Below are 25,116 nucleotides of genomic sequence, written 5' to 3' on the forward strand. Positions count from 1 at the left end.
AGGCAAAACATTTTCTCTACGTGAAATTCATAATCCGATGATCAAGTTAGTGTCTCAATCATCAATAATTACTTTTCAACAGCGTTAATCCTTTTTGCCTTGGTTATCGTCGTCCGTGCGCTTATCCGGCACCGTGCGTCTTCGACGCCCTTTTCGGCATATTCATTTTCGGAAGATTTTCCTGCCGCGGATTCCTTCATTGTGAACTGGACGATTCGACCGGAATCCAGCAGGTGACTTCAATTTCTTCACCCGAACGAATCGGAAAAATTTAAACTAGCGGTGCGTTCAAAAATATTCTTGTTGGAAGCTGAATTTATTTCACTAGAAAGTTAACGGGGCACTGTAGTAAACTCTAATCTGTAACAAAAATATATTTACCGCTTTGTGCTGATAAATCTGAAATTTAGGTTATTTAATTTAATTTAAGATTATATTTAATATAAATCTAAAAAGCGAACTGAGCGAAACAACAAACTATGTACGACGTAAACAAAACAAGGTTGACTTTTATTTGACAACGGGCTCAAATCGCTTGTCAAAATTTTGAGCCCCGGACATGATGTCGCTGACGTTTACTGCAGTTCGATAGAGATGTCGATGGGGTGATAATCACATATGGCATTTATACGTTTTTCATTTGAATAGTATATTTCCAGCAGATGAATATTACGTGAAAATCCACTGAAATGTATTAGATCAACCCATACTCTTCACTGGATTTGACGTTGATCTACGTAATGGCTGACTTAAATGACTATCATGTAGCATTTACGTGAAAAGACAGATGGAAAATATTCACATAACTTTTCAGGTAACTTCAACGTGAAATATATTTTGAGTGTAGGACTAAATCTAAAAGCCATTATGCCTGTAAAATGTTAAAAAACACGCTACATTCGCTATAAACGGAAAGGAAAGTTTTCTCAAATGTAAACAAGGGCGCCAGTATCTGTCAATTGACGGTATGATGATTTGGTCTATAGCGAATGTAACATGACGAATCGGCCGATTGTTGCAACGACGCTTATGGGAGTTTAACAGGGCGATCTACCGATTCGTCGGTATGTTTAATCGATCGACAAAAACCGACTAAATTGGCTGTTTAGTCGGGTGACGAAATAAAGGTGTCTGATGGAACCAAACGAAATAGGTTGATTAATCGGGAGATAAAATTTATCAATATACCGACGAAATAGGTGGATTAATTGGTGTATGTAGTTAACTTGCCTACCAAAGCCGATCAAATCGGTGGAGGAATCAGATGACGAAATACGTAAATCATACGAAATAGGTGGATTAATCGATGGAGAATATTTTGTAACCTACGGAACCATACGAAATAGGTCGATTATTCGGGACATAAAATTTATCAATACAGACAAAATAGGTGGATCAATTTGAGCATTATATTGAAGTCTATAGAACCAAACCTAATTCTAATAAAAATGCTCCTAATAATGCCCTGAAAGTGGCCCTCTTCAACAACTCCTCCTGCCTCAGGAACAGAGATGCCCACTGTGCGGTATCGCTCGACCATTTTAAAAGCGACTTTCGACTTCTGAGGATTGGCGATCAGCGGCCCAAGACCGAGTTGAACGAAGAAGACTGCTTGAAATAGCACGAGCGACGTCGGCGCGATGACAACCTGTAACGATCAGAAGGTAATTGATTGGAATCGAAAAAAGCTGTTTATTGAAGAAATTTCTCTCTTCTGCGGAACATATACGAACACTTATATTGACTCCTATAGTTTAATTTCACTAACCTGCTCATCCTTCATGAACCCAATCGATCAATTTCCTCCGCAGAACCAATCCGTTCGCATCGTGACAAAGGAGATGAACTTGTCGCAGGACCTTTTCGATTCCATGCCTCATTGACGGCGACGCAGATCCGGACGGAGTTCCTTTAAGGAAGATATAAACCGAGTCAAGAGCAGCTTGTTACTGGACCTAACCTCTATCTCTGTTGTGTGGCTCCACAATCCGATAGGAAAAAATAGTCGCACGATAATTTTCAGTGCGAAATTGCAACTAAAATAGCGATAAGTTACAAATTCAATACAGCTGTCTTTTTATGTAAAGGATACTTACCTAGCTATTCAAATAAAGAACAAGTGAATTAGAAGTAAACTGGCCTTGTTCAAAAATCAATCAGACTTAGCTGTCAAAACATCATTCTGTACAGAGTAAACCGATCATCATCTGATTTAATCGTTACCCGACGGTAACAGATTAAATATACCAATGCGTCGGGTGACGGAGACAATCATCCAACGCGATCCGACGAAGTCGGTTGATTAATAGCAAAAACATTCCATCAAGAAGACTGGCATTTCTTCGTCGCGCCCATGCAAAAGACGAGCAACAGAAGGAACAGCGCAAACCGCCCGACAAAAGTTGAAGCTGTGTGTACATGTATTGGTGGGAAAATATGTATGCGAGCATGGCAATGCATTGCATACGTGTTTGTGTACATCCATATTGTAATATACACACACTAGTATGTGAAAGTTCAACTTTAACTCGGCAGATAGCATTGCTGTTACTGTTGCTCGACTTTTAGCAGAGTTGCCAGTCTTCTTGATGGGATGTTTTTGTTAATAGATCATTACACGGGAGCTCCTAACCACACTTTTTTGACAGCACTTGGTGGTTTGTTTACGTGGTGTTAAATTTTGAATTCACTTTTCTATCTTTGTCCGGCAGATAATGATAGAAATTTATAGTTTTTATTGAAGAGAAAGTGCCTTACATGCATTTTACAGAAATTGATGCAGTAATCCTTCACAAAATTTCAAATCGAAACTGCTGGATGTGACAAAAACATGTAAACAAACCACCAAGTGGTGTCATTTGACGGCAAAATGACGTCATCGCAAAATGATCTACACGCTTAAAAAATTTAACCCGCGAATGAATAAGATTAACTCAGAAATGAGTGACTTTCAACTCAAAAATGAGTAAAAACCGACTCACTATGACAAAAAGTGGAACAGCCCAAAAATTTGAGTAATGGCAATTTCTAAATTCTGAGTAGTTTAGGTCGACCTCATAACTGAGTTAAATTTACTCGTAATTTGTGTAAGTACTACTCAGTTTTGGGTGAAATGGCACTCATTTTTGAGTAAGTATTGCTCATTAATGAGCTTCTACGGTGGAACTCATAAAAGGAGTAAGAGTTACTCAAAATAGTGTGTAAAATATACGCATGTTTTGAGCTGTTCCACTTTTCGTGAAAGTGGGTCAAATTTTTTAAGCGTGTATAGATCATTTTGCGATGACGTCATTTTGCCGTCAAATGACACCACTTGGTGGTTTGTTTACATGTTTTTGTCACATCCAGCAGTTTCGATTTGAAATTTTGTGAAGGATTACCACAGAGAACAGACATCCAAGCAAAAGGTCCCCACTTGGATAAAACTTATGTCAAATTAGTTTCGAGGTACGATGCTGGTCTAACAAGCAAGTCGTCGTATGTTCGAATCTCGGCTAGGCGGTGCTTGCTAGTTAGAGTCAGTAGGATTGTTGCACTGGCCCCGTAATTTTCCTGTACTCTAACAGCCGGCTGCGAAGTCTGTCGATAAAGAAGGGTAATGTCTAAAGACGGTATAAACCCATGGCTTTGCTTTTTTTTTATGTCAAATGAGTTGGGAAACTATAGTGATGGTGTCGCTAAAGGCGCATGAAATTCTACACTAAACTCACAACAGCTAGCTTCTGCCGCTAGCATAACGCATATAGTCCATATATACTAGCGCCAGAGGAGCCAAAGGTTGTCAGTGTGCAAATCAAAAGAATCATTTAGTTGGGAAACTATAGTGGTGGTGACGCTAGCATATTTGATGGTGATTTTAATTTGAAATTTTATCCAAGAATTCCCAAAAAATTTGTTCCTGAATGGATGTCTGTTCTCTGTGGGATTACTGCATCAATTTCTGTAAAATGCATGTAAGGCACTTTCTCTTCAATAAAAACTATAAATTTCTATCATTATCTGCCGGACAAAGATAGAAAACTCAATTCAAAATTTAACACCACGTAAACAAACCACCAAGTGCTGTCAAAAAAGTGTGGTTAGGAGCTCCCGTGTAATGATCTATTCTCACTGCTCGATTGACTCCCAAAATGGCTGCTTCCGCGTATCTCTCACCTCTGAGTATTTCTACGTCAACCCCGTCAACGCCAATATGATGAGTTGAGTATCGCCCTTCCGTACTGGTTGGTACTGTTACTCGAAGTTCCTGTTGTGTAAAAATTTCTCACCCGCTTTCTAATTGCGACGGTCATATTTATATTCTGAGTTTTCTATTACATATAATTGAGCATCTGCTTCTGAACAACAAGCAATAAATCTTTGTTCAAAATATTATTTGAAACGAAGCGGTTTAATCAACAATCGAAGAAATAAGTGAATTTATTCAAAATGTCGGACCCTGATGCTTTAAACATAGATCATTTGATTGCTATGTTATTGGAAGGTAAAAAGGACATTAATTATTTTTTGTTTTAATAAACGCTACTTTTTTACTTTCATTTAAAGTGCTTTAAACAACTCTACAAGCTTGTTCTTTTTTTTCAGTACGAGGCGCAAGACCAGGAAAAAATGTTCAACTTTCTGAAAACGAAATTCGTGGCTTATGCCTAAAATCTCGGGAAATTTTTCTTTCACAGCCAATTTTATTAGAATTGGAGGCGCCGTTGAAAATTTGTGGTAAGTGTATAAGTAATTATTTACACTAAGCAAAAATACAAAAACTTTAGAGACGTAAATATAGAGCAAACTAAGACTGCATAAAATCTTAACCTTCCGTTACTCGCGCTGTTGTATTTTGTACAATGCCTGTGAACCGTTAAATTTATCTCGGGATTCCAGCAATGAAGAAAATTACTGTTTTGAGCAAATTGATCCGCAGACCAAGACCTTTCAAACGGTGGTAAAAGTTTCTTAAGTTTTTCATCAAGTGGCATTACTATTCGAGTGAATTCTGTTAGGTTTTAGCATGCCTATAAATCAAAATTGGCGCGAGTAACGAAAGTTAAGAGATTGATGCCCATAGATTTTATTTTGTTTTATTTTCTGTGTATTGAGTCAATAAATTTGTGTTTGTCTTCTCGCCATTGAAGAGATTTAAAATTACATTCATTCATAACCTACAATTTTAATTTTTATGAACTGCTAGTTGTCTCGGCTAACATCGTATTGCCTCCAAATTTAATGAATTGTAAATCTCGGTTATCTCTAGATATATACTATGGTAAATTTATTTATCCAACCAGGGTTGAAAGTGAATACATTTTGGCACTCCTGCAAAGGGTTAAAATTTCGAAAAGCTGAAAGCTGCAAAAGGCTGAATATCATATACCTAAGGCTGAAAAGAAGTGCATTTTTGCAGATATTTTTGCCGGAATATTACAGTTTCATTAACATGAAGATCAATTCTGAGTAAACTTCTGTAACAGTTATTATTTGCCATTCATGGCTAGACAGAATTTAAAAGCACACAAGCATCCAAGAAAATTTAATGTTAAGTTAAAAAGGATCTTCAACGCTGTTTTCGTATGCCTTGACAATCAAAAGCATTGGTATAAGGAAAACTGCCTGATACAAAATCCCTCCTACTTTTTCTCCCTATTTACTAGGTTCGCGTAAGCTGACGACGCTTATGGGAGTTTAACAGTGCAGAGTACTGATTCGTTGGTAAAACCGACCAAATTTGCTGTTTAGTAGGGTGATTCAATATACCAACGAAACCAAACGAAATAGGTTGATTAATCGAGAGTCGAAATTCATCAATACAGGGTAGATGCTCCAGTAATAGTGGGATTATGTCGGTGGATAGTATTTAAAGACAAGTTAAATGCTCAATTTATAAGTTTCCAATTGAACTATATGATAATAAGGTGCGCCATTATGTTGTCTTTAAACACATACCAAAATTATACCATTTTGTTGATTGATAGGTATATCTAAAATATTGCTTTTCCTGACATCAGTATGTTCTCCTATAATAGTGGTAATGTTCCTTTAATAGAGAAAAATATTCCTATAATAGTGGAGTTTTGTTTACCGTTCTTAGTAACGCTTGCAGTTTGTTCCAAATTTCTTGAGCAATTGCAACTTATTTGTCTGCTCAAAAGGAATTTGTAATTTCTATATCAACATGCTAAAATTGAAGTGTGTACCTAGAATAAAACTGTCAGGGTGGCCACGGATTCGGGAAATGCGGGGAAAAGTCGGAAATTTATAAAAAGTTGCTCTAAATCGGGAATTTACGTGCCAACGGCCAACGTTCGTTGCCAAAATATTACTTAGGCTGTGAACCATTTCGCGAAATTTTTAACTTTTTGGTTAAAATTTGACAGTTCGATGGTTTTCCGAAAATAACCCTGCTCGGGAGCATGGTTAGTTTTAACCAAGTTCTGAGAGTCAATGAGATATGCACAGGTGAGGAAGAGAGCTTCGACAAGTTTCGCTGATTTTTCGATAGATTTGTTTTACATTGGTATGGATGCTTATCGCATTACAAATTTGTTCAAACAACCCGGATTGAAATGAGATGAATTTTATCTATCAAAAAAAGCAAATGAACATCAAAAATTCCTCCGATTTTAACTCGGACAGAAAAAACAATATTTTCATCCTCACCTTATATGCTCTCTTACTTACCGCCTACTTAGCTTCGAGGTACGATGCTGGTCTAACAAGCCAGTCGTCGCATGTTCGAATCTCGGTTAGACGGTGCTTGCTTGATAGAGTCAGTAGGATCGTTACACTGGCCTCGTAATTTTCCTGTACTCTAAAACAGCCGGCTGCGGAGTCTGTCGATAAAGAAGGGTAATGTCTAATGACGGTTTAAGCCCATGACTTTGCTTTTTATATGCTCTCATTGAGCAAAAAAAAACTATCAATCCGTCAAATATGAAATGGTTCACATTCTGAACTGATTTTAACCACTCAAGGAGAAATAACCATCGAACTGTCAAATTTTAACCAAAAAGTTAAAAATTTCGCGAAATGGTTCACAGCCTTAGAGGTATTGACAGTCCTGTCATTCTGAGGCAAACGAATATGCGCCCCCGTTAACGAAAACTTGTACGTGCCAGACATCTCCTCCACCTGCAAGACGAACTGCACCCTGGGCGTAATTGCAAATGTCTAATAGCAAAGCGCTATATGTGTTAGTTTTTTCGTAACTACGATGTGTGGAAAGTTATTTAAAAAATCTCAATTTAATCTGTAATTGCTGGTATGCACAGAATTTTCTCTAGAAAACTGAAACCAAATCCTACCCACCATTCATGAGATTTTGACTTACTCATGAAAATTAAAATTTTTCGCTAGTTAGAACGAACGAGTGTTCAAAAATGATGTGATGTCTTTATTTGCGTAATCGAGACATTTTCTATGAGATTGCCATAGAATTTGTGGCTGTTATGCGATTATAGACAGCACAGCACTGAAAAATATACACACACGTACATGTATACATGTGTATACATGGGTGTATAGGTGTACATGGGTGTATAGGTACGAATGAATATATGTTTGAGTGTTCTATGATGAGTCGGAAATTCTTCTTATACCTATGCTGCCAAACTACAATTATTAAGGCGGAACCGAAAGTGGCTAACGTTATTGTGTTAGTGCGACAAACACTGTACTGTACATCTCATGTGTTCGTTAAAAACCTAAACGTTTATTTGAATATTGCATTAGTATTGGTAATATATGTCAAATAGCGGAGCTTGCAAACATAAACAGCTGATTCGCAGCCAACCGCACTGACTACAAACATCTCGAAAAAGGGGTTGTTTTCTTTATCAAGGCATTCCGATTCAATCAAAATTAACAGCAGCAACTGAATAATGCGTAGGATCACTAGGATCCGCTCGCATCGGATTGCGTTTTTGATTCCTGCATTTGCGTTTTGTTTGTTTATTTCACTCTAAGCTCATTGATGTGACGAAAGTTTGATACTGTGTTGCTGCTTTTTCGGAAATCGCTAGTTCAACGAAATATGTGCGCAACCAAATATCTATTAACTAATTCCAAATTATACATTGGTCGCTTTTATGAACACGTAATGATCGATATGACCAGTTAAATTTATTTTCCAGTAGCAATTATGTTTTGCTGAGCGTTTATTGATACATAGCAGATCGATAAATTCAATTACAAGTTTTAGGAAATAATAACAGCGCTGGAAGCACTGATTACGTGGCGAAAGCGTGCTCTGCCAATACAGATGCATTTTTAAGGCGCAAAACAATACATGCTTCGAATGGTAGCCATTTACCCAGCCATCTTTGAGCCACTTTCGGTTTCCCCTTAATGGGCAGGAAGTTATAGTCAGTAGCTGTGTTTCCTGTGTCAGTTTCCTATGTTATTACTATTATTACTAATATTGCTATCGTTGCTGTTACTGTCACCTCTATTGTATTGTTTTGGATGTAATTAATTATAATTATTATTTTCTTATTTCCCTTCTTTATCCGAATGATTTGCATGTCTTGTGACTAACCGCGTTAACGGTATTCAACTAACAACATAAAATGATCATGAATGACGCTGTTTGTCTCCCAAGGGCCCTCCTAATGCTGATGAACCTCTGTCGGAGAGTGCATCAAGTCGAACGGTGGCAACTCACCGGCGGCCTGCTCCTCTCCATTCTTACTGCTGTCGTCGCGGTCGGACTTAGTGGATCTCTGGAAAAGCTTTATAGTCTCGATATATATTTTGTTCTGTCCATTGCCCAATCCTGGCAGACTTCAACTGGAATTCCATTTCTAACTAAATCTTTTTAGAGTATAGCTCTTCAAGTAAGAACAGGTATTCGATTCTCTGGCTGATTCAAGCGATAGCGAAGGGCTGTCCTCAATATACCATCATCCCCACTTCCTAAAATATGGTCATAGTACATAATATATGGCCATGGTATGAGGATTTTTTTCGATTCAATACCATCCTCACAGAATTATCAACGTCGTTAACATCTTATTAAGTCTTGCTTCAGTGACAGCTTGCACTTAAGACTTAACACGGCATATATACATATCTCCAAGTGAAGTTCTACTTGATCCACCTCATCCATCCACCAGAATCATTTCAATTGACCACGGTCTGAAGAGCATACCGACAAATCGGTTGACTACCGCTACAAATATACAATTAATGCTCCCGGGAATAATACGAGCGAGTACCAGTCCCCATTATATCGCATCTGCTCTATTTTTCGGAAGTTCAAGTAGTTTTTCGATAGTTCTGAGCTATAATATTGCTCTTGAATAATATTCCGCACAAAATATTCGAAAATTTACGCCAACAGCTACAATACTGCAAAGATGGTAGATAAAGAAGCGGCTGTGGCTTTTGATGAGCATAGGTTGTTGAACAGCGCTGGGTCAATCGTGATGACATGGGTATTTGGGAGATGAGTAGCGTCCATCCTAGCGAGTAGTTAGTCGGTAGTAGCATAGGTGATGGAAAGACATAGAATTCTCGTGATATTACTAACTCGAAAATTGCGATCAACATGTGGACTAAAAATTTCTTCTTTTCTTTTCTTTCTCTGCCTGATCTCTATCGCTTCTTCTCACGGCAACAATGTTGTTGTGAGGGGAGGCAAGAGATCAGCCACAGATGACTGCACTGGTGACAACGATGGAGAGGACGGCGTGGAGCCGACTTTGGGCTTAAGTAAGATCGACGACGAACAAGACGAGTAAACAAACAAAGGAAGGAGAAAACAAGATAAGTACAAGCCATCTTATTCTATATTCACCAAGTACACAATTATAACGAGCCAAGTTCTGTCACTCTTCTTCCTCCTCATTAATCCATAATCACCAACGCATTATGGCGCTAGTGTTATCCGCAAGGATTCTTTTATCTTTATCACAACCACCTTATCTCAGCCCTGGACAGACTTGGCTCTAACTGCCCCACCTCGTGCTGCAAACAGGAACAGAATCTTATACCGATGGGTGCGAATTAATCATATCCTTTGCCTCGGATAGCGACGTGAGAAAAATTTCATCCGTCATCTAACGTCTGTGCTGTTTGTTTTACCGAATGCATAATGGATTCCCCGTCCGTGTGGAAATAAAGCACACTTTACAGTGGGATTCGTAAATGTTTCTGCTGCTTCATTATTATTTCGCTTTATTTTCTCCAATTCATGGCTTCCGACAAAATTTAATCTGGAGTTCCGCGATCGTTAATACATTTCCGAATTGCCATCAGTCATCAAGCAGATGAAAAGTTCCACTCATCTTATCCCCCAGCGCACGTAGAAGTAGTTGAGCCAAAAAGTAGGCCAAAAGTATTGTTAATTAGCGGTAATGAGTGAAATTATTAGTTATTAGTTATTAGTTCAATGAAGCAATTTTTTATGGAATTATGCTTGTATCTATCTAGTAGGACTTTTCTGTTGTTGCTTTTACTGTAGTTGAAGAATGGAAAATTTGTGTGAAGAAAGGGAGAGATGAGGTGTGTGTGTTTTTTTTACGTGAGGAAACGCTGTATGCCAGGTACACTAATGATGTATGTGGCACAGAGTGGGACTATAACCCACTAAAAACCTCACGGGCGTCTGACTTTAATCCCCCCGGAACTACCGTTAAGTATTACTTCGGAGGGGAGGCTGTCTTTGTAAACTGCTCCGTACACCTGTCGAGACGTGAACCGATCCGGAGATGGCGACTGTCATAACGTCCACTCCTTCACAGCCACCCTCTCAGGGTTCTGCCATTCTTGATGCTACTCCTGCTCCTTCACCGTCCACTTTCCTTGCACCTGTCGAGACGGGTACCGATCCAGAGATGGCGACCATCATGACTTCCATCTCCTCACGGCCACCCTCGCAGGGTTTCTTGTTGGGCTCAGCACTACTCCGTTGAGTTCGCCACTGCACTTCCACTTCGCCTATCGAAACGCGAACCGATCCAAGGATAGCGACCAATATAACATGTATCCACTCACGGCCGCCCTCGTAATGTTTCTGTCCAAACTTGGTTTGCTCCGTGTCGCTCGTCACTCCACCGATGCGTCTGTCGAGACAATGCTAATCGGGATGGATAATTCGCTGGTCGTTTCTCCACTGCCGTTGCAGTTGCAACATAATCTCAGGGTGGCAACTCAACCAGGAAAACCAGGAAAAGACCAGGAATTTTTTTTCACCAGGACAAACCGGGAAAAAACCAGGATTTTTTACCCAAAACCAGGAAAAAAATTAGATGCTTGCTGATTGCTTAATTACTTGTGTGGCCATTTTCGTTGGTTCGACAAAACCAAAAAGTCTGCTTTCTCAACTGTCGACGGTCATATGCCCTGACTTTCACCTGTCGCCAGGAGAGGTTTGCATCAATAGTCTAAATCAATTGACTGACGTTGACGGCGTACCCCACCATTAGCCTCTAGGTTTGCCTCTTCTGCTTTCCCTGTGGATTACATTTGAGTCCAGGTTTCCTGCAGATTTCGTTCAATTCTCTTCTCAAAATATGTCAGATCCACCCCTACCTACGTTCCCATATCTCTGTTTCTATCTGGTGCTGGTGATATCGACGATCGAGTGTTAGATCACCAAGCCCGAATAATGTATTCAGGCAAGGATTAATGAAGACCTGCAGCTGTCTCCGCTGATAGATACACACTACGTCTCGCAGGCAATAGACCGGATTTCTTGTCAGAATTGAAAATCCGTGTTTGAGTCGGTAAAGTTATCTGATTTGAGCACCAAACATTCCAAGGTAAGATCCAAAAAATCGCTAGTCATCCTGATTTGTGTGTTTATATCGGTCTTAGTACCTTTGTCTGGGGTTGTCTGGCTACCAAAATCTTCCACCTCCTCAACCTCTACTGTGAAATTGGAGGAATTATTATTGTTCACTCCCACTGACTTGGTCTTTGCGACGTTGACTATGGCCGCAAAGACCTGGAATTGTAGCAGAGTCCTTCTAAATTTCTCTGCATATTATATTGCCATTGGGAGAGCAAGAGAATGTCGTCGGCCAGCTCGAGGTCATTTAATTACTCCATTGTCAAAAAGTTTCAGGGTAATCCTCGGTTAGGTTTGGTATCAATGCCAATTAAAATTTTATCCATAACGACGAGGAACAGTAGCGATGAAGGTATGTAACCCTGTCTCACTTCTGTAGCAACCCTTTTAAGGCTCACAGAAGGATCCAATCCACCGGAAATGTTGCAGTTTCTCAGATATTGCTGAAGAGCTGATGCAACATTTGCGATGACGATACTGGGCAAGCTTTCAGCATCTCGGCTGAACTATTCCTGGTGATTTACAAGACTTCATATATACAATTTCAATTAACGACGGCCCCTCCGGGTTGACATGGTCGATGCGACGTACTGTGGGCATCACGCCCTGCTGATTTTTCTAGTCTGCGGATTTTGAGACTCGGAAGAGTTGTTTAAATGTTTAGTTGAACAGTTAGGCTTGTCTCGGTCGGTCGGACGGTCGATCAATAATTAGCCAGCTCTGCCCTTGGCGACATCCTCGCATTGGTAGCCACTAAGGTAGCAAAAAATTTCTACAATAAGTGGATATGTCTGCTGGTAGTGACGCTCTTCAACTAGTTAGTTGACCCTGGCCCTTTTGTCGCGTTTACAGGACTTCTGAACAGCCCTTTCCAGCTTGGAGTACATACTTAAAAATAAGTACCGAATTCGGCAAAATTTTGCTGAAATATCAACAGCTGTACGTTCGGCAAAAATGTCGATTGTGGAAATCGACGTTTACGGATCTATAGTAACGTTTGGTAACATAAAAAATCAGGACGAATGGGAGGTCTTGGATGGGGGAAAGAAAACGTCACAAAAACATTAAAATAAAAGAACACTTGTACTCCCGTAAAGAGATGCCAATACTGGGGGCTATTTCGAATACCGGTTTTTCGATATTGATGAAAACCGGTAAAAGTTAGCAATCGAAAACTACATTTAAAAATTTTATGATTTGAAGAAGATCTTTCCATAATCAATGATACTCAATTTCTTTAGGCATAACTAATCGACTAGTTCATTGAAAAAATTAAGTTTTAGAACGCGGAGAGAATTTATCGTGTCATCTCTTAAACGAGAACAAATGTTAATGAATACATCCTAATGAAAAAATTTGCGGAGGCAGAGAATTTTCATTCAGTGTCCTCGGAACCTTACCTTACAGAATTTTGCTAGCAAGACATCCTTGATGTCTTGAAGAATATTACAAAGTCATTTGTTTTTAAATCACGAACTGAATGAACTTTCTCTGAAATTATACCAATACAGTAAATCGAACAGCAGTTGTGCGATACCTCAGAGGTGTTCCGAGAGCAGCTCTAGAGTCGTATAGTTTGCAATTTTTCCGGTACAGTAATTCGACAGTAGCCTGGACTGGTTCTGGCAATGCAACGATTTCTTCATTCTTCATAAATTACTCATCGCATAACTAATACAGCGTATATTTACTTTTTATTTTTTTATTTTTTATTTTATTTATTTACTACGTCTTCAGTAAAATACTGTACAGACTGATCTATGCTAAGTATCTTATGCTAGTTTTAAAATGATATCTGCTTACGTGAAAATCGAACACTTCTAAATTATTTAACAAGCTAAAACATTTGTACATCGGATGGTTTTGTCCAAAAACTGTTCTGTGCCTCACAATATGTATTAACGAACGTTGACGGGATCGTCGGGCTGGGACGAAAAAGTTCGCTAGTCGTAATAGGTCGGGGCAATCAATCCTATTGCACAGCACGTCAAAAGCAAACATTCTTTGAAGGTATATGCGTCGTTGGTTCAAAAGCTCCAGTCTTATCAATAGGGATCTCTGCTCATACGGCGGTAACCTTTGCGGTTCGTTCCATGGCAGTCGTCGTAATGCGAAACGAACGAAACAACGCTGCACTCTTTCAATGCGAGCGATGTGAGTTGCATGGAAAGGTGCCCAGATTTGAACAGCGTATTCTAGCACATTTCGAACGAGGGAGCAATAGAGAGTCTTCAGTGCGTACACATCACGGAATTCACGAGCGTTACGGCGGATGAATCCAAGCATGGCAAAAGCTTTGGAAGTAGTCGCACTGATGTGTTCATTGAAACAAAGTTTGCAGTTCATTATCACTCCCAAGTCTTTTATCGATGTAACACGATCCAAGCGGAAGCCATTTACACTATAGTCATAAGTTAGCTGCGTTCGCGCTTTGGTAAAACTTATTATTTTGCACTTTGTTGCGTTCATCTCCATGCCATTTAAGACACACCAACTGGCTATGCTGTCAACGTCTTGCTGTAGAGCAGCACAGTCGACCAATGAACTAACGGTGCGATATATCTTCAAGTCGTCAGCGTACATAAGGTGATGAGAGTTAATTCGGTAGCTCAAGTCATTCACGAACAAAACGAAAATCAAGGGACCAAGATGACTGCCTTGCGGTACGCCAGATGGTGTTGAAAAACTACCTGACTCGACTGATCCTAATTTAACGACTGCTGATCTATCCAATAGATATGACTTCAACCATGCGATGAGCCAATGAGGAAAACCAAACTTCTCAAGCTTCTTCAGCGTCAATTCGTGGGGTACTTTATCGAACGCCTTGGCAAAATCCACATAAACGCTGTCCACTTGACATCGCTTTTCCAAACTGGAGTTGAGCGTGCTAGTGTATGCCATAAGATTTGTGGTAGTAGAGCGATTTTTCATGAAGCCGTGCTGATATTCACATATTATGGGTTTAGCCGCAGAGTACATTCTATCGTGAATCAGAAGTTCGAACGTTTTGGCTATACAACAAAGAATCGAAATCGGTCGGTAATTTTTAACATCTTGAGCGTTACCGGCTTTTAGAATAGGTGTGACAGCAGATAACTTCCATGCTTCTGGAAAGACACTCTCCGAGAGCGACAGGTTATATATGCGACAGAGCGGTGGTCCAATGACATCCGCGCAACGACGAATGAATCCAGGAGGTAGTCTATCCGGTCCGGGACCTTTGGACGGGTCAATAGACTTCAACGCGCTGATGACCTGTGCTCCGGTGAAAGTTGGGCATGGCATATGTATATCGTATGATGGCAAAGAGTTTAGTGTTTCCGGGGATACAATCGGAGAGTGAACGTTGTACACTGATTTGAAAAAAGTGGCGAAGAGTTCGGCAGAACTTTCAGCGTCGTTGCTCGTTTTGCCATCGAACGACATGTCTAGCGGAATCGACTGATTACATTTTCTACTGTTGAAAAATCGCCAGAACGAGGATGGATCCGACTTAACCTCGTCTTCAATTCGGAAGATATACTCACGGAAGGAAGAAGAAACGTGTTCGTCATACTCTGCCTCGAGCCTACGGAGAACATCCCTGTTTTCTGCGGTACGATGACGCAGGAAACGACGGCGTGCCTTACGAAGAACGTTGCGTTGATTACGAAGTACAGCGTTCCACCACGGGTGATTTTTCGAGCGTCGTATGTCCATTCTGCGAAAAGGCGTGTGTCTGCTAACAATTCGAAATACTTCGTCATAGAAAATGGTAACCGCTGTGTTAGTGCCGGCGTCGTGAAAAAGTTCCTCCCAGTTCAGTAAGTTTACTGAACGGTTAAGCGTAGAACGAATGGTTTGTGATGACGGTCAGAGGGCAGAACCGATGATGGTGCTTCGATCAACTCAACCTCGCTGCTGTTGCTTACGAAGGCCAGGTCAAGGATCCTACCGTTCGTGTTTCGTACGTTGCAAATTTGCTGTAATCCACTAGCGAGCATATTTTCGGTGAAAGCAAGTTCATGTTCGGAGGAGGCATTCGTCGCTAGATAGGAATCCACGTCAAGATCGTAAGACCAAGCCAGTCGTGGCAAATTATAGTCACCGACTACTAATACAGAATCTCCGCGGGCTGCTTTAGTCATAATTTGCTGCACGCAGTTGGAATGCGCGATGTATCTATTCGGTTCGCTGTTGGGCCTCAAGTAGATACCACACACATAGACAGATTTGGTTGAAAGGGAAAGTTTGACAACCACCTGTTCGAGCGAGTCACAATCATCTAAACGTACTGGAGTACTGGAGATAGATTTCTTTACAGCGACGAGCGTTCCACCTCCTCTTCGTAAATGACTGGTCATGTGACTGCGGTCACAGCGGAAGATATTATAGTTACGTGATAGCTCGGAATTTTTCACGTCATTCTGGAGCCATGTTTCGGTAAGTACGATAACATCATAGTCACTAGAAGCGGTCGCTAAGTAAAAGTCATTTGTCTTCGTACGCATCCCTCCGGCATTCTGGTAGTAAACAGTCAATGGAGTGTTCGCTTGGCTTCGTGACGAAGAATCGTCGGGCGATTCCGGTGCTGTAGATCGCGACGTGTGGTTTGGAACGATAAAGTGAGGAGTGGGGTATGAAGCAGCCATAGGAGAGTTACTCAGTTCAAATGCTGTCGGCATTATTTATTTATTTATTTATTTATTGTCAAGATATATGGACTTTGCCCGTCATCTAATATAGGATACAAATATAAAATATAATAACAAATACAAAATAATATAAAATGCAGAGGTTTTAGTGTACATGTAATTGACCTCTCAGAAATAGCCTAAGTTTTTCCTTAATAGTATCAGTCGACATATTTAAATTTAGTACATTTCTAAAATTGTTCATTAGCTGCATAAAGCGATAGGCTGGTTCATTGCGCGCGTAGTTAGCTCGACGGTGTTCTAGAGTGAATGGCCTTGGTCTCCTCAGAACTACTGTACTCTGGTTAGCAGTTATCCTGGATTTCAAATAATCGCTGTCGTATCGTCCTCTCTGCAAATTGAGAAAAAAGCTAACGTCCACAATCTGGTATCTATTTTCCAGGGTATCCATATCCAGCAGACAGCACAAATCTTTATATTCCGGAAGATTTCCTCTCCATCCCAAATTTCTCACGGCAAATTTAACGAATTTTTTCTGTACCGCTTCCAATTTGCTCATGTAGGTTGCATACATTGGCCTCCACACCACACTTGCGAATTCTAATTTTGATCGTACCAGGCTCACATATAGAGATTTGATCGTATACGGGTCATCCAGTTCTGTTGCGAATCGTCTTACTACAGCAAATAGTGCAAGACACTCGGAAACCAGCGTATTCACGTGATCGTTGAAAGTCAACCCTGCATCTAGATTGACTCCTAAGTCCTTAATCCTGCTCACTCGTTTGATTGTTTTTCCATCCAAGCTGTAGTCGAATATTAACGGATTTGAGCAGCGTGTAAACGTTATGGTAGCACATTTTTCGTTGTTGATTTGCAACTTGCATGCTGAACAGAAACGCCCAAAAGTTTGCACATCTCTTTGAAGCTTTAAGCAATCTTCCTGCTTTTTCACTGGATAAAAGAGCTTCACATCATCAGCGTAAATTAATACGAGGGCATTGTCAATTGCGGTAGGCAGTTCATTCATCAGTAGGATGAACAGAAGTGGTCCCAAATGACTGCCTTGCGGAACTCCTGATGTTACATTGTAAAGTTCTGAGTTTGCACCATCTACAGTAACGTATTGCTTTCTTCCGGTCAAATATCCATGAATCCATGTTATCAAGGAGCCACCAATACCGGCACGTGTTCCGGTACTGAAGCTGTCGTTGGTAGGTGGATGGTGCTTTCGAAGTCTCGGTGATAACGGCTGGTTCTAGAGTCGAAGTTGTCGGTTTCCAAAAAAACTCTTAGTGGACGGGCACGGTGGAGGTTTGCACAAGGCGAACCTTGTTCTGTGGGACTACGATTAACACCTACATGTCCATTGCCGGAGTCACTGAAGTTGTCGAATCTAACGGGTTCAATAGTACTGGCCGTAAAAAATCACGTTTTTTACCAGAATCCTGAAACTCTCGAAATCTTATTCCAGATGGCCATGTATCCAAGGACATAGCTTTTGATTTTAGATCCTCTGCCATCCCGACTTTGTAGGACACAAAAGTAAGGGAGCGCAAGTCTTTTCCGCGAGGAACAAGTTTAACGACAGTGGCCTCGTTTGTTCCTAAATTCGAATGCACCATATTCGTTACCGTCTCGTCGTTAACATCCGGATGAATATTTGACAGGTACAACCAAAACTTGTCCTTTTCTTGGTTGACTGGTGTAGCAGCAATGTTGGATTCAGGATTACAAATTCCAGTCCCACAAAGAAGTTTCGTTGGACGGTGCGAAGTAACATCGGTATCATTTTCCTCTCTCTGTCTCTTAGCACGGACAGAAGAAACTGACGGGACACGCGGTCTCGAAATGGGAGTTGTTGGTACTGAATCAATCCATGATTTGAAATTGGAGCGAATTTCTTGACGTAAGTCGTTAAGGATGCTGTCACGAATTTCTTTTTTCAGTGACTCAACAATACTGTCGTTGGTGGCATTGGTAGAAATCATAGCGTTGGAGAAACGCGCTTTAGCCAACAAATTTTTGCAAGCTGTACACATCCAAACTACGTGATGATTATTTCGCAACGATTTTTTGAGATCTCCAGTCATGCCGGAACAACGAGAGCAAAAATGTGACGAACAAAATGCTCCACACTTGAAAACCTCTCCTGAGATTTCATTCGCACACTTTTCGCAAGTACTAGTCATTTTTACAACGTCTGGTACCGAAAGGGTTAAAATGTGAAGTTACCCTCCTCGACACTAGGTGGCTCAGTGTGCAGTTATTCGATGCGATTCGGGAGGTGGAAATATTGTGGCGAGTATGATACACAAGCGAATGATGATGACAGTTGTTTTGACTTACGTTGTCTGGAGCGAGTGATGTTGATTGTTGTAGTAGTAAACAGCGAACGAATGGCGGTGAAGATTGTTTACGTCCGGTGATTCGAAGCAGCAAAGTAGAACAGTGAATATCCGTGGCGGTGTGCGAATTTCGGCGTGAATTAAAAGACAGTGGCAAAAATCCGGTTTATTTTGCAGTCTTGTGAAGTTTTACAGTGTTTTTTTTTCCTTCCGTAAATGAAGTGACGTAAATTGCGCAGGTGATACACGTACGTGCAGTGGTGCAGCAGCAGCAGTGGTTTGTTTTTGTAGTCAGTGCGATTTTTACGGAGTGATAACAGTGTAGCGGTTGGCGGTATAGTGCGAGGGTTTTTTGTGATTCGGGATCGAGTTAGCAGCTTTCGTATGAGGGTAACAGGTGGAGAGCGGCGAGGTGGGAAATAGCGTTCATTGCTAATGGCGGCAGTGGCAAAATACTTCCACTCTCAAGCCTGCTCGGATTTTACGGAAAAATCTGAATCCTACCTGACCGAAATTGATGCGACAAGCTGTTTCCACGAAAACACTGGAACGGAGCGGTTCGGTAAGCGATGATATAGCTTTTTTAGCGGCGTTTGAACGGAAATACACAGGATTATTGATGCGACAAAATAAACACAATCGATTACTCAGCGGGCAGGGTTGCCAGAGGTCAGATTTTAGATCAGACAGAGATGATTGGAGCCCGTGGAATTGGCTCAGCCCTGTCAACAGGCTATTCTAACTAATCAGAAAGTTATTTCTATTCCAGTTTGTTTTAGCACCCGAACGAATTCTTCTTCCGTGGTGTGTTCTGACATTTCTCTAGAGTACTCTATCAATTTTCACTAAAGATTTTCTGAACAGCTTCACTGTATATCGCACATTTTTTTTGTTGCGCAATATTCTTAATAAATTGGTGCATTCAAGTAGGAAATCGGCCCTGCTTTGCCCTTCGCAAAACGCTACGATCAAGAAGTATACGCCGCTGTAGGAAGCTGACAATGTACAAAACCCTTATTAAACCGGTAGTTCTTTACAGACTTGAAGCTGTGACGTCGCTCACAGTGGAAATACGCGCTCTTGTCGTGTTTGACCGGAAGATGCTGCGGATGATGTTTGGCGGAGCACAAACTGAAAGCGGAGAGTGGGATCGTTTTATGAATCACGAGCTACATACACTGCTTGGAAAGATTGCAATCGTATATCTGGCTAAAGTCAGTAGGCTGCGGTGGGTTGGGCATGTCGTAAGGATGCCAAATGACAGTGCGACAAAAGTGGTTCTTTTCAACAACCCCACCAGTACTCGGTGGGATCGACGTGCTAGATTGCTTAACCAGATTAAAAGCGACTTGTAACTACTGGGAAATTAGCGATGAATGACGCATGGAGTGGACTGAGTTGAATGGAGATAAGGCCATTGCAAATCATTTTAAAAGTTTTTGTCACCCCCCCTTGGAAATTGGCTTGAAAAATCGGGGGGCAAAAAAATAATTTGTAGGATATGAGTTATATTTTTTTAAATAAAAATGCCCAAAATCCATATTTTTTTTGCTCGATTAAAAAATTCTCTTTGTCGACGCTAGTCAGTGTAGCATATATAAACTTGTATGTTTACTCTTTCACATTTAGTAAAAGTGAATAGATAACCCGGCAAACTTCCCAGCATAATATTCAATACAAAAAACTTGTATTTTTCCATTCTTGATGCTGATTTTGGGTTATATTTGAAAACCAGGAATTTTACAAAAATCAACCAGGAAAACCGGGAAAAAACAGGAATGTGAAATCACAGATTGAGTTGCCACCCTGTAATCTGTACACTGTGTCTGTACACTGCTCCGTACACTCTGCTACAACTTTCACTCTGCTATCGTCGACGCGAGTAGTCCCCGGCGATGAAGCTTCCCAACTCCGACGAGAAGTTCTCCGGCGGTGAAACATTCCCCGAGACCGATTACATGAGACTATTTAAAGACTCGATTGTTGATCCTCGCGCCATTTTCGCTGCATTGCCGATATGATTTGTGTGATGGTTCGGCTGATTACATTCCACGTGTGAATGTCACGACACATTTTTTGGACTACATTATCTGGGCTGGAGTCCTAACCGCTGGTGGCAAAAATTGCGCTTCGCATTGCCCCGAATCGTGGGCAGTCAAATACTACGTGCTCCGGTGTTTCTTCTACTTCAGCGCGCTCCGGACAGAGAGGTGACTCCGCGTGACCGAATTTATGCAGGTACTTCCTGAAGCAACCGTGGCCTAACAGGAATTAGGTCAGGTGGAAGTTGACTTCCACGTGTTTCCTGTTCATCCACGTGGACACATTCGGGATCAGCCGATGAGTCCATCTTCCATTGGTTCCATTGTCCCATTCCATTTGCCACTTACGCAGTGTATCATTTTCGAGCTCCGCGGAGACCTCTATTACTGTAGCACTCCAGATCCTCCTCCAATACCATTCCAATGGGGATCATGCCGGCAATGATATGGTGCGGTAGGCGCTCACTACTCATGCTCATCAGTCTGTACGTGCTATTCAAACGCGATAGATTTCTTTTCGTTCTTAACGCCGAGATCCATGCAGGGCTGCCATACCTAAGTATTGACGTGGTTACACTAGCCAGGAGCCTCCTCTTGCTACTATCTATCGCCGAATTGTTAGGCAAGATTCTAGTTAGCACTTTGATCGCTTTTGCTGCCTTCTGACAGGCATAATCTACGTGACTCTTGAAATTTAGTCGGTCCTCGATGATCACGCCGAGCTGCTTCACGTTGCGCTTAAAGTCGATGATGCATTCCTCAACTATGATCTTTGCCTGCTGCACTGCCTTTCGGTTGCTATTCTGGTAGTGAATGTTTTATGATGAGCTATTGCCAGCCTATTCTCTCCCGTCCAATCTTCCACCATATGTATAGATTCCATGGCGAGTACCTCCACCTCTTCTCTTAATTCGCCAGTTACTATCAACGCCACATCATCAGCGAAGCCGACAATCTTCACACCCCTGAGGAGGTTCAGCTTCAATACTCCATCGTACATCGCGTTCCATAGCGTCGGGCCAAGAATGGAACCCTAGGAAACGCCTGCCCTGATTGTGATCCTTCTCTTCCCTCTGTCTGTCTGGATTACCTACGAATGGCATTGCACACAAACACAAATGGCCGAATCACAAATGGCCGAAATTACAAATAGAATAATATATCTAATGGCCGAATCACAAAAGACCGAATCACAAAAGGCCGAACGTCATATTCAGCCGAAAATATTCACTGCCTTCAACCTGCAAAAAATGGGGTACATGCTGCCCTTACTCGCTGTCGCTCGTTCGGACTTAATTAAGAGATAATCCCTACTAGTCAGTAAACCTACGAAAATGCATGCACCATGGCATGGTACCAGCCCGTCTGTTTCGTATATCAGTGTACGATTATGAAGGTAACTTTTCAAAATCCTGCAGAGATACACAGGAACCGTCATGCTAACCAGCGAACGGGCGATTGCTTCCCAGCTGGCGCTATTGAAAGCATTCCTCACGTCTAAGGTGACCACCGCACAGTAGCGATTTCCTCTTCTCTGTTGTTTTTGGGTCTTTTCCGCAGCATCCACTATCATTCGTGTTTATACGAACAAGGACTACACAGTCTTTAAGCAGTGGAAACTCAATTTCTCGATCAGCTAAAGCTAAAGTAGTATTTATTAGCAAATTTATCAATTAGTTTTAAGAAAGTACAATACTCACAATTTTGTGTAGGCTCGTATTCATAGGTTAGCTTTCAAGTTCTTTAATTATAATAAGCTGTAATTACATTATTTAAGTTTTTTCCGATTAATAATAAGGTAACTTAAGTTCAACTTAAGTAGAATATAATAGAATATCAAATTTAGGAAATATTTATGTGAAATTTAGCAAATTATTTGTAATCTTCAGCTCCGAACACGCGTTTAACTTTTATCACACTCGAACACATAATGCCTTTTGTTACATACAGGTAGAGACAGTTTTCATTGTCACTGACTGCGCAGGGTTTACTCACTTGAACGAGGGATCGCTGTCAATGCGCGATCTGGTAGCTCAGCGTTGCCAAAAACTGTGGCAACATTCCCGCTCCCGTAACACTGCGTGTCCAGAGCAGTTTTACCGCGAGAGATAATATTTAACAGCGTCAGAATGCTCACTGCTCTTCGCATAAATCCCGTGGCGGGCTGTCCCATTCCCCACGCATTGCTGATAAACCGCAGCGTATAGGCAACTGTTCAAAAATGTTTCATTCATCACTATTGGGTCCCGTATTGTGATTCCGTGCACGTAACATGATCGAATCTCCTTTTCTAGGTTGAATTTCTAGTCGCAGTTTTGGATTAGCGACTGCTGCTCCGGATACTGGAGAAATTTCGGGCCCCGAAACCATGCACCTTCTGTAGATAGGCCGAAACCTTGCCTCCATTTGGTGGCCGTTAACGTGAGTACCTCACCTATGCGGCAAGACACGTATTGTCGATATCTGCGTGCGTCCGAGCGGATCCATGCTAACATTGTGCCGGAATCCGACCAGAATAGCCATTTATTGAATTCGTCCTTGACAGGCCATAGCATGCCTAAGACCTAAAACCCTTTCGACTCCGTCGCTTGTGACCAAAACTAAATTTTTCACTTCAGTAACCGTTGATTCTCCCAGCTGTTCAATACGTCCGGAGAGTTGGAACGCCAACCACGAATACCAAATCTTTGAAGCATTTGGCGGATGTCAGCACATACCGCCAGGAGTTTTTCGCGAAAACGGAGTAGAATTCCTGGTAGACCCATCTCAAACCTATCATCCAAACGGTGCCTTTCCGGAAGCCGAACTGCTTGTTTGACAGGCCGTTCTCACTCTCCGTGTACTTGGTGAGTCTATTCTCTAGTAGCTTGTCAACCGTATCCAATAGGTATATGAGCCTACATGCTGAGGGATCACCGGGGGGTTTCCCGACTTCGGCTGCAACAGCAGATTCTGGCGCTTCCAGGTATCGGAAAAGTTACCTTCGTCAGCGCATTTCTGCAGTGTGGTCCTAAACATATGGGTCATTCCACGGGAAATTTACAGTCAAATTTTTTTCTCTTCGAAATATTTTTTTACATTCTTTGTTAAAATAAATCGACACGTATTTTTTTATTTTAATGTTACTATTGGAATTCGCAAGATACGATTTATTAAAGTATTGTAATCCGAAAAAATCACTATTTTTCAAATGCTGATTGTAAACATAGTTTGTAACATAAAAAAATTACTTTCTACCAGATGTGTTCACTATTCCACAAGCTTTCAAAATTGGTATACCATACCTCCTCTCGATGGTTTTTCAATAGTTAAACAGTGCATTTTATAAACAATTACAATTTTTTCAAAGTTGGAACTTTTTTCTTGATTTTTTTTTGTTTTAAAATATTTGTTGATCTTTGTTGAAAACGAGAAAATCGCACCCAAAGTTGAAAAACTGATTTTTCTAAAATTACTTAGTTTTGATGTAATTATTTGTCCCTCTTCGAGATAATGTTGAAAAACTTGTATGTGTAACTAAATTTTTTATACAACTTGAAAACATTTTATATGAAAAGGTGTATGCAGCGAGACAAATATGCGTCCATTTTTCCAGTGGGACAAATTGTCCTCAAATTTTTTCGAGTTTTTCTAGTATAAACACCATGTTTTCGATTCATATTATAAAAATACATATATAATTATAACGTTAGACAACAAAATGTCGAAAATGACAAAATGTAACATGGGACAGTTATGCTTCCACCGGCAGTTTAGTTCGTTTTCGGTTATTTCATTAACAAGCTCTCTTTAACTGACATCATCTAATGCTTTAGAAAAAGATCTCAAGCCTTCACAGTTGTCAAAATTTTGATTTGCCTCCGACCTACCCGTAAAATTTTCCTTAGAGTGTTGATATGCCACTTTTGTGACCAAGACTCTTCCGTCACACTTTTTGTTAGCCTTGAAAGTGGAAGAATGTTGTTTCTTCAATTGCGTTGATAACTGGTTATACAAACACGAACAAACAAGACACATCACTTATGGTTCTTACAAAACATTAAAATTACCTTTTTCGATAATCTAACCCATCTACGGAGCGGTGGTCGACTGCATACGTATTGTGATTTGTTGTCTGCTACAGATTCAATTTCGTCAGTTGGAAGAGAGGCGATGAGATGAGCGCCTCATCTTCATTCATTAAAAGTCGATCTGCGGTGCTGATGTACATCGGTTCCCACGCATTTAAATGAGAGGATTTTCTCACATTTTTTAGCAGCTTTGCGTTCCCCCAATCAATTTCATGTTGGAGGCAGATAGAATGCATC

General features: G+C 40.9%; 1 protein-coding gene and 1 long non-coding RNA gene across 2 annotated transcripts in view; one reads left to right on the forward strand and one right to left on the reverse strand.

Moving 5' to 3' along the window:
* Positions 1 to 1,394: 1,394 nt before the first annotated feature.
* LOC128738020 (uncharacterized) lies at positions 1,395 to 2,254 on the reverse strand. The gene is made up of 3 exons (XR_008412066.1): positions 2,097 to 2,254; positions 1,769 to 2,036; positions 1,395 to 1,648 (listed from the first exon to the last, which is right to left on the reverse strand). It is a non-coding gene; the product is annotated as an uncharacterized LOC128738020 (long non-coding RNA).
* A 1,935-nt stretch (positions 2,255 to 4,189) lies between these two features.
* The window catches only part of LOC128737853 (serine/threonine-protein phosphatase alpha-2 isoform), a 236,713-nt gene continuing 215,786 nt past the window's right edge, over positions 4,190 to 25,116 (forward strand). Inside the window, exons 1-2 of the mRNA XM_053832587.1 lie at positions 4,190 to 4,483; positions 4,585 to 4,716. Of these exons, the coding sequence (XP_053688562.1) occupies positions 4,429 to 4,483; positions 4,585 to 4,716 (187 nt within the window). The 5' untranslated portion in view covers positions 4,190 to 4,428. The remainder of the gene's footprint in view (positions 4,484 to 4,584; positions 4,717 to 25,116) is intronic.

This window comes from Sabethes cyaneus, chromosome 2 (assembly GCF_943734655.1).
Source record: "Sabethes cyaneus chromosome 2, idSabCyanKW18_F2, whole genome shotgun sequence".
Taxonomy (NCBI): domain Eukaryota; kingdom Metazoa; phylum Arthropoda; class Insecta; order Diptera; family Culicidae; genus Sabethes; species Sabethes cyaneus.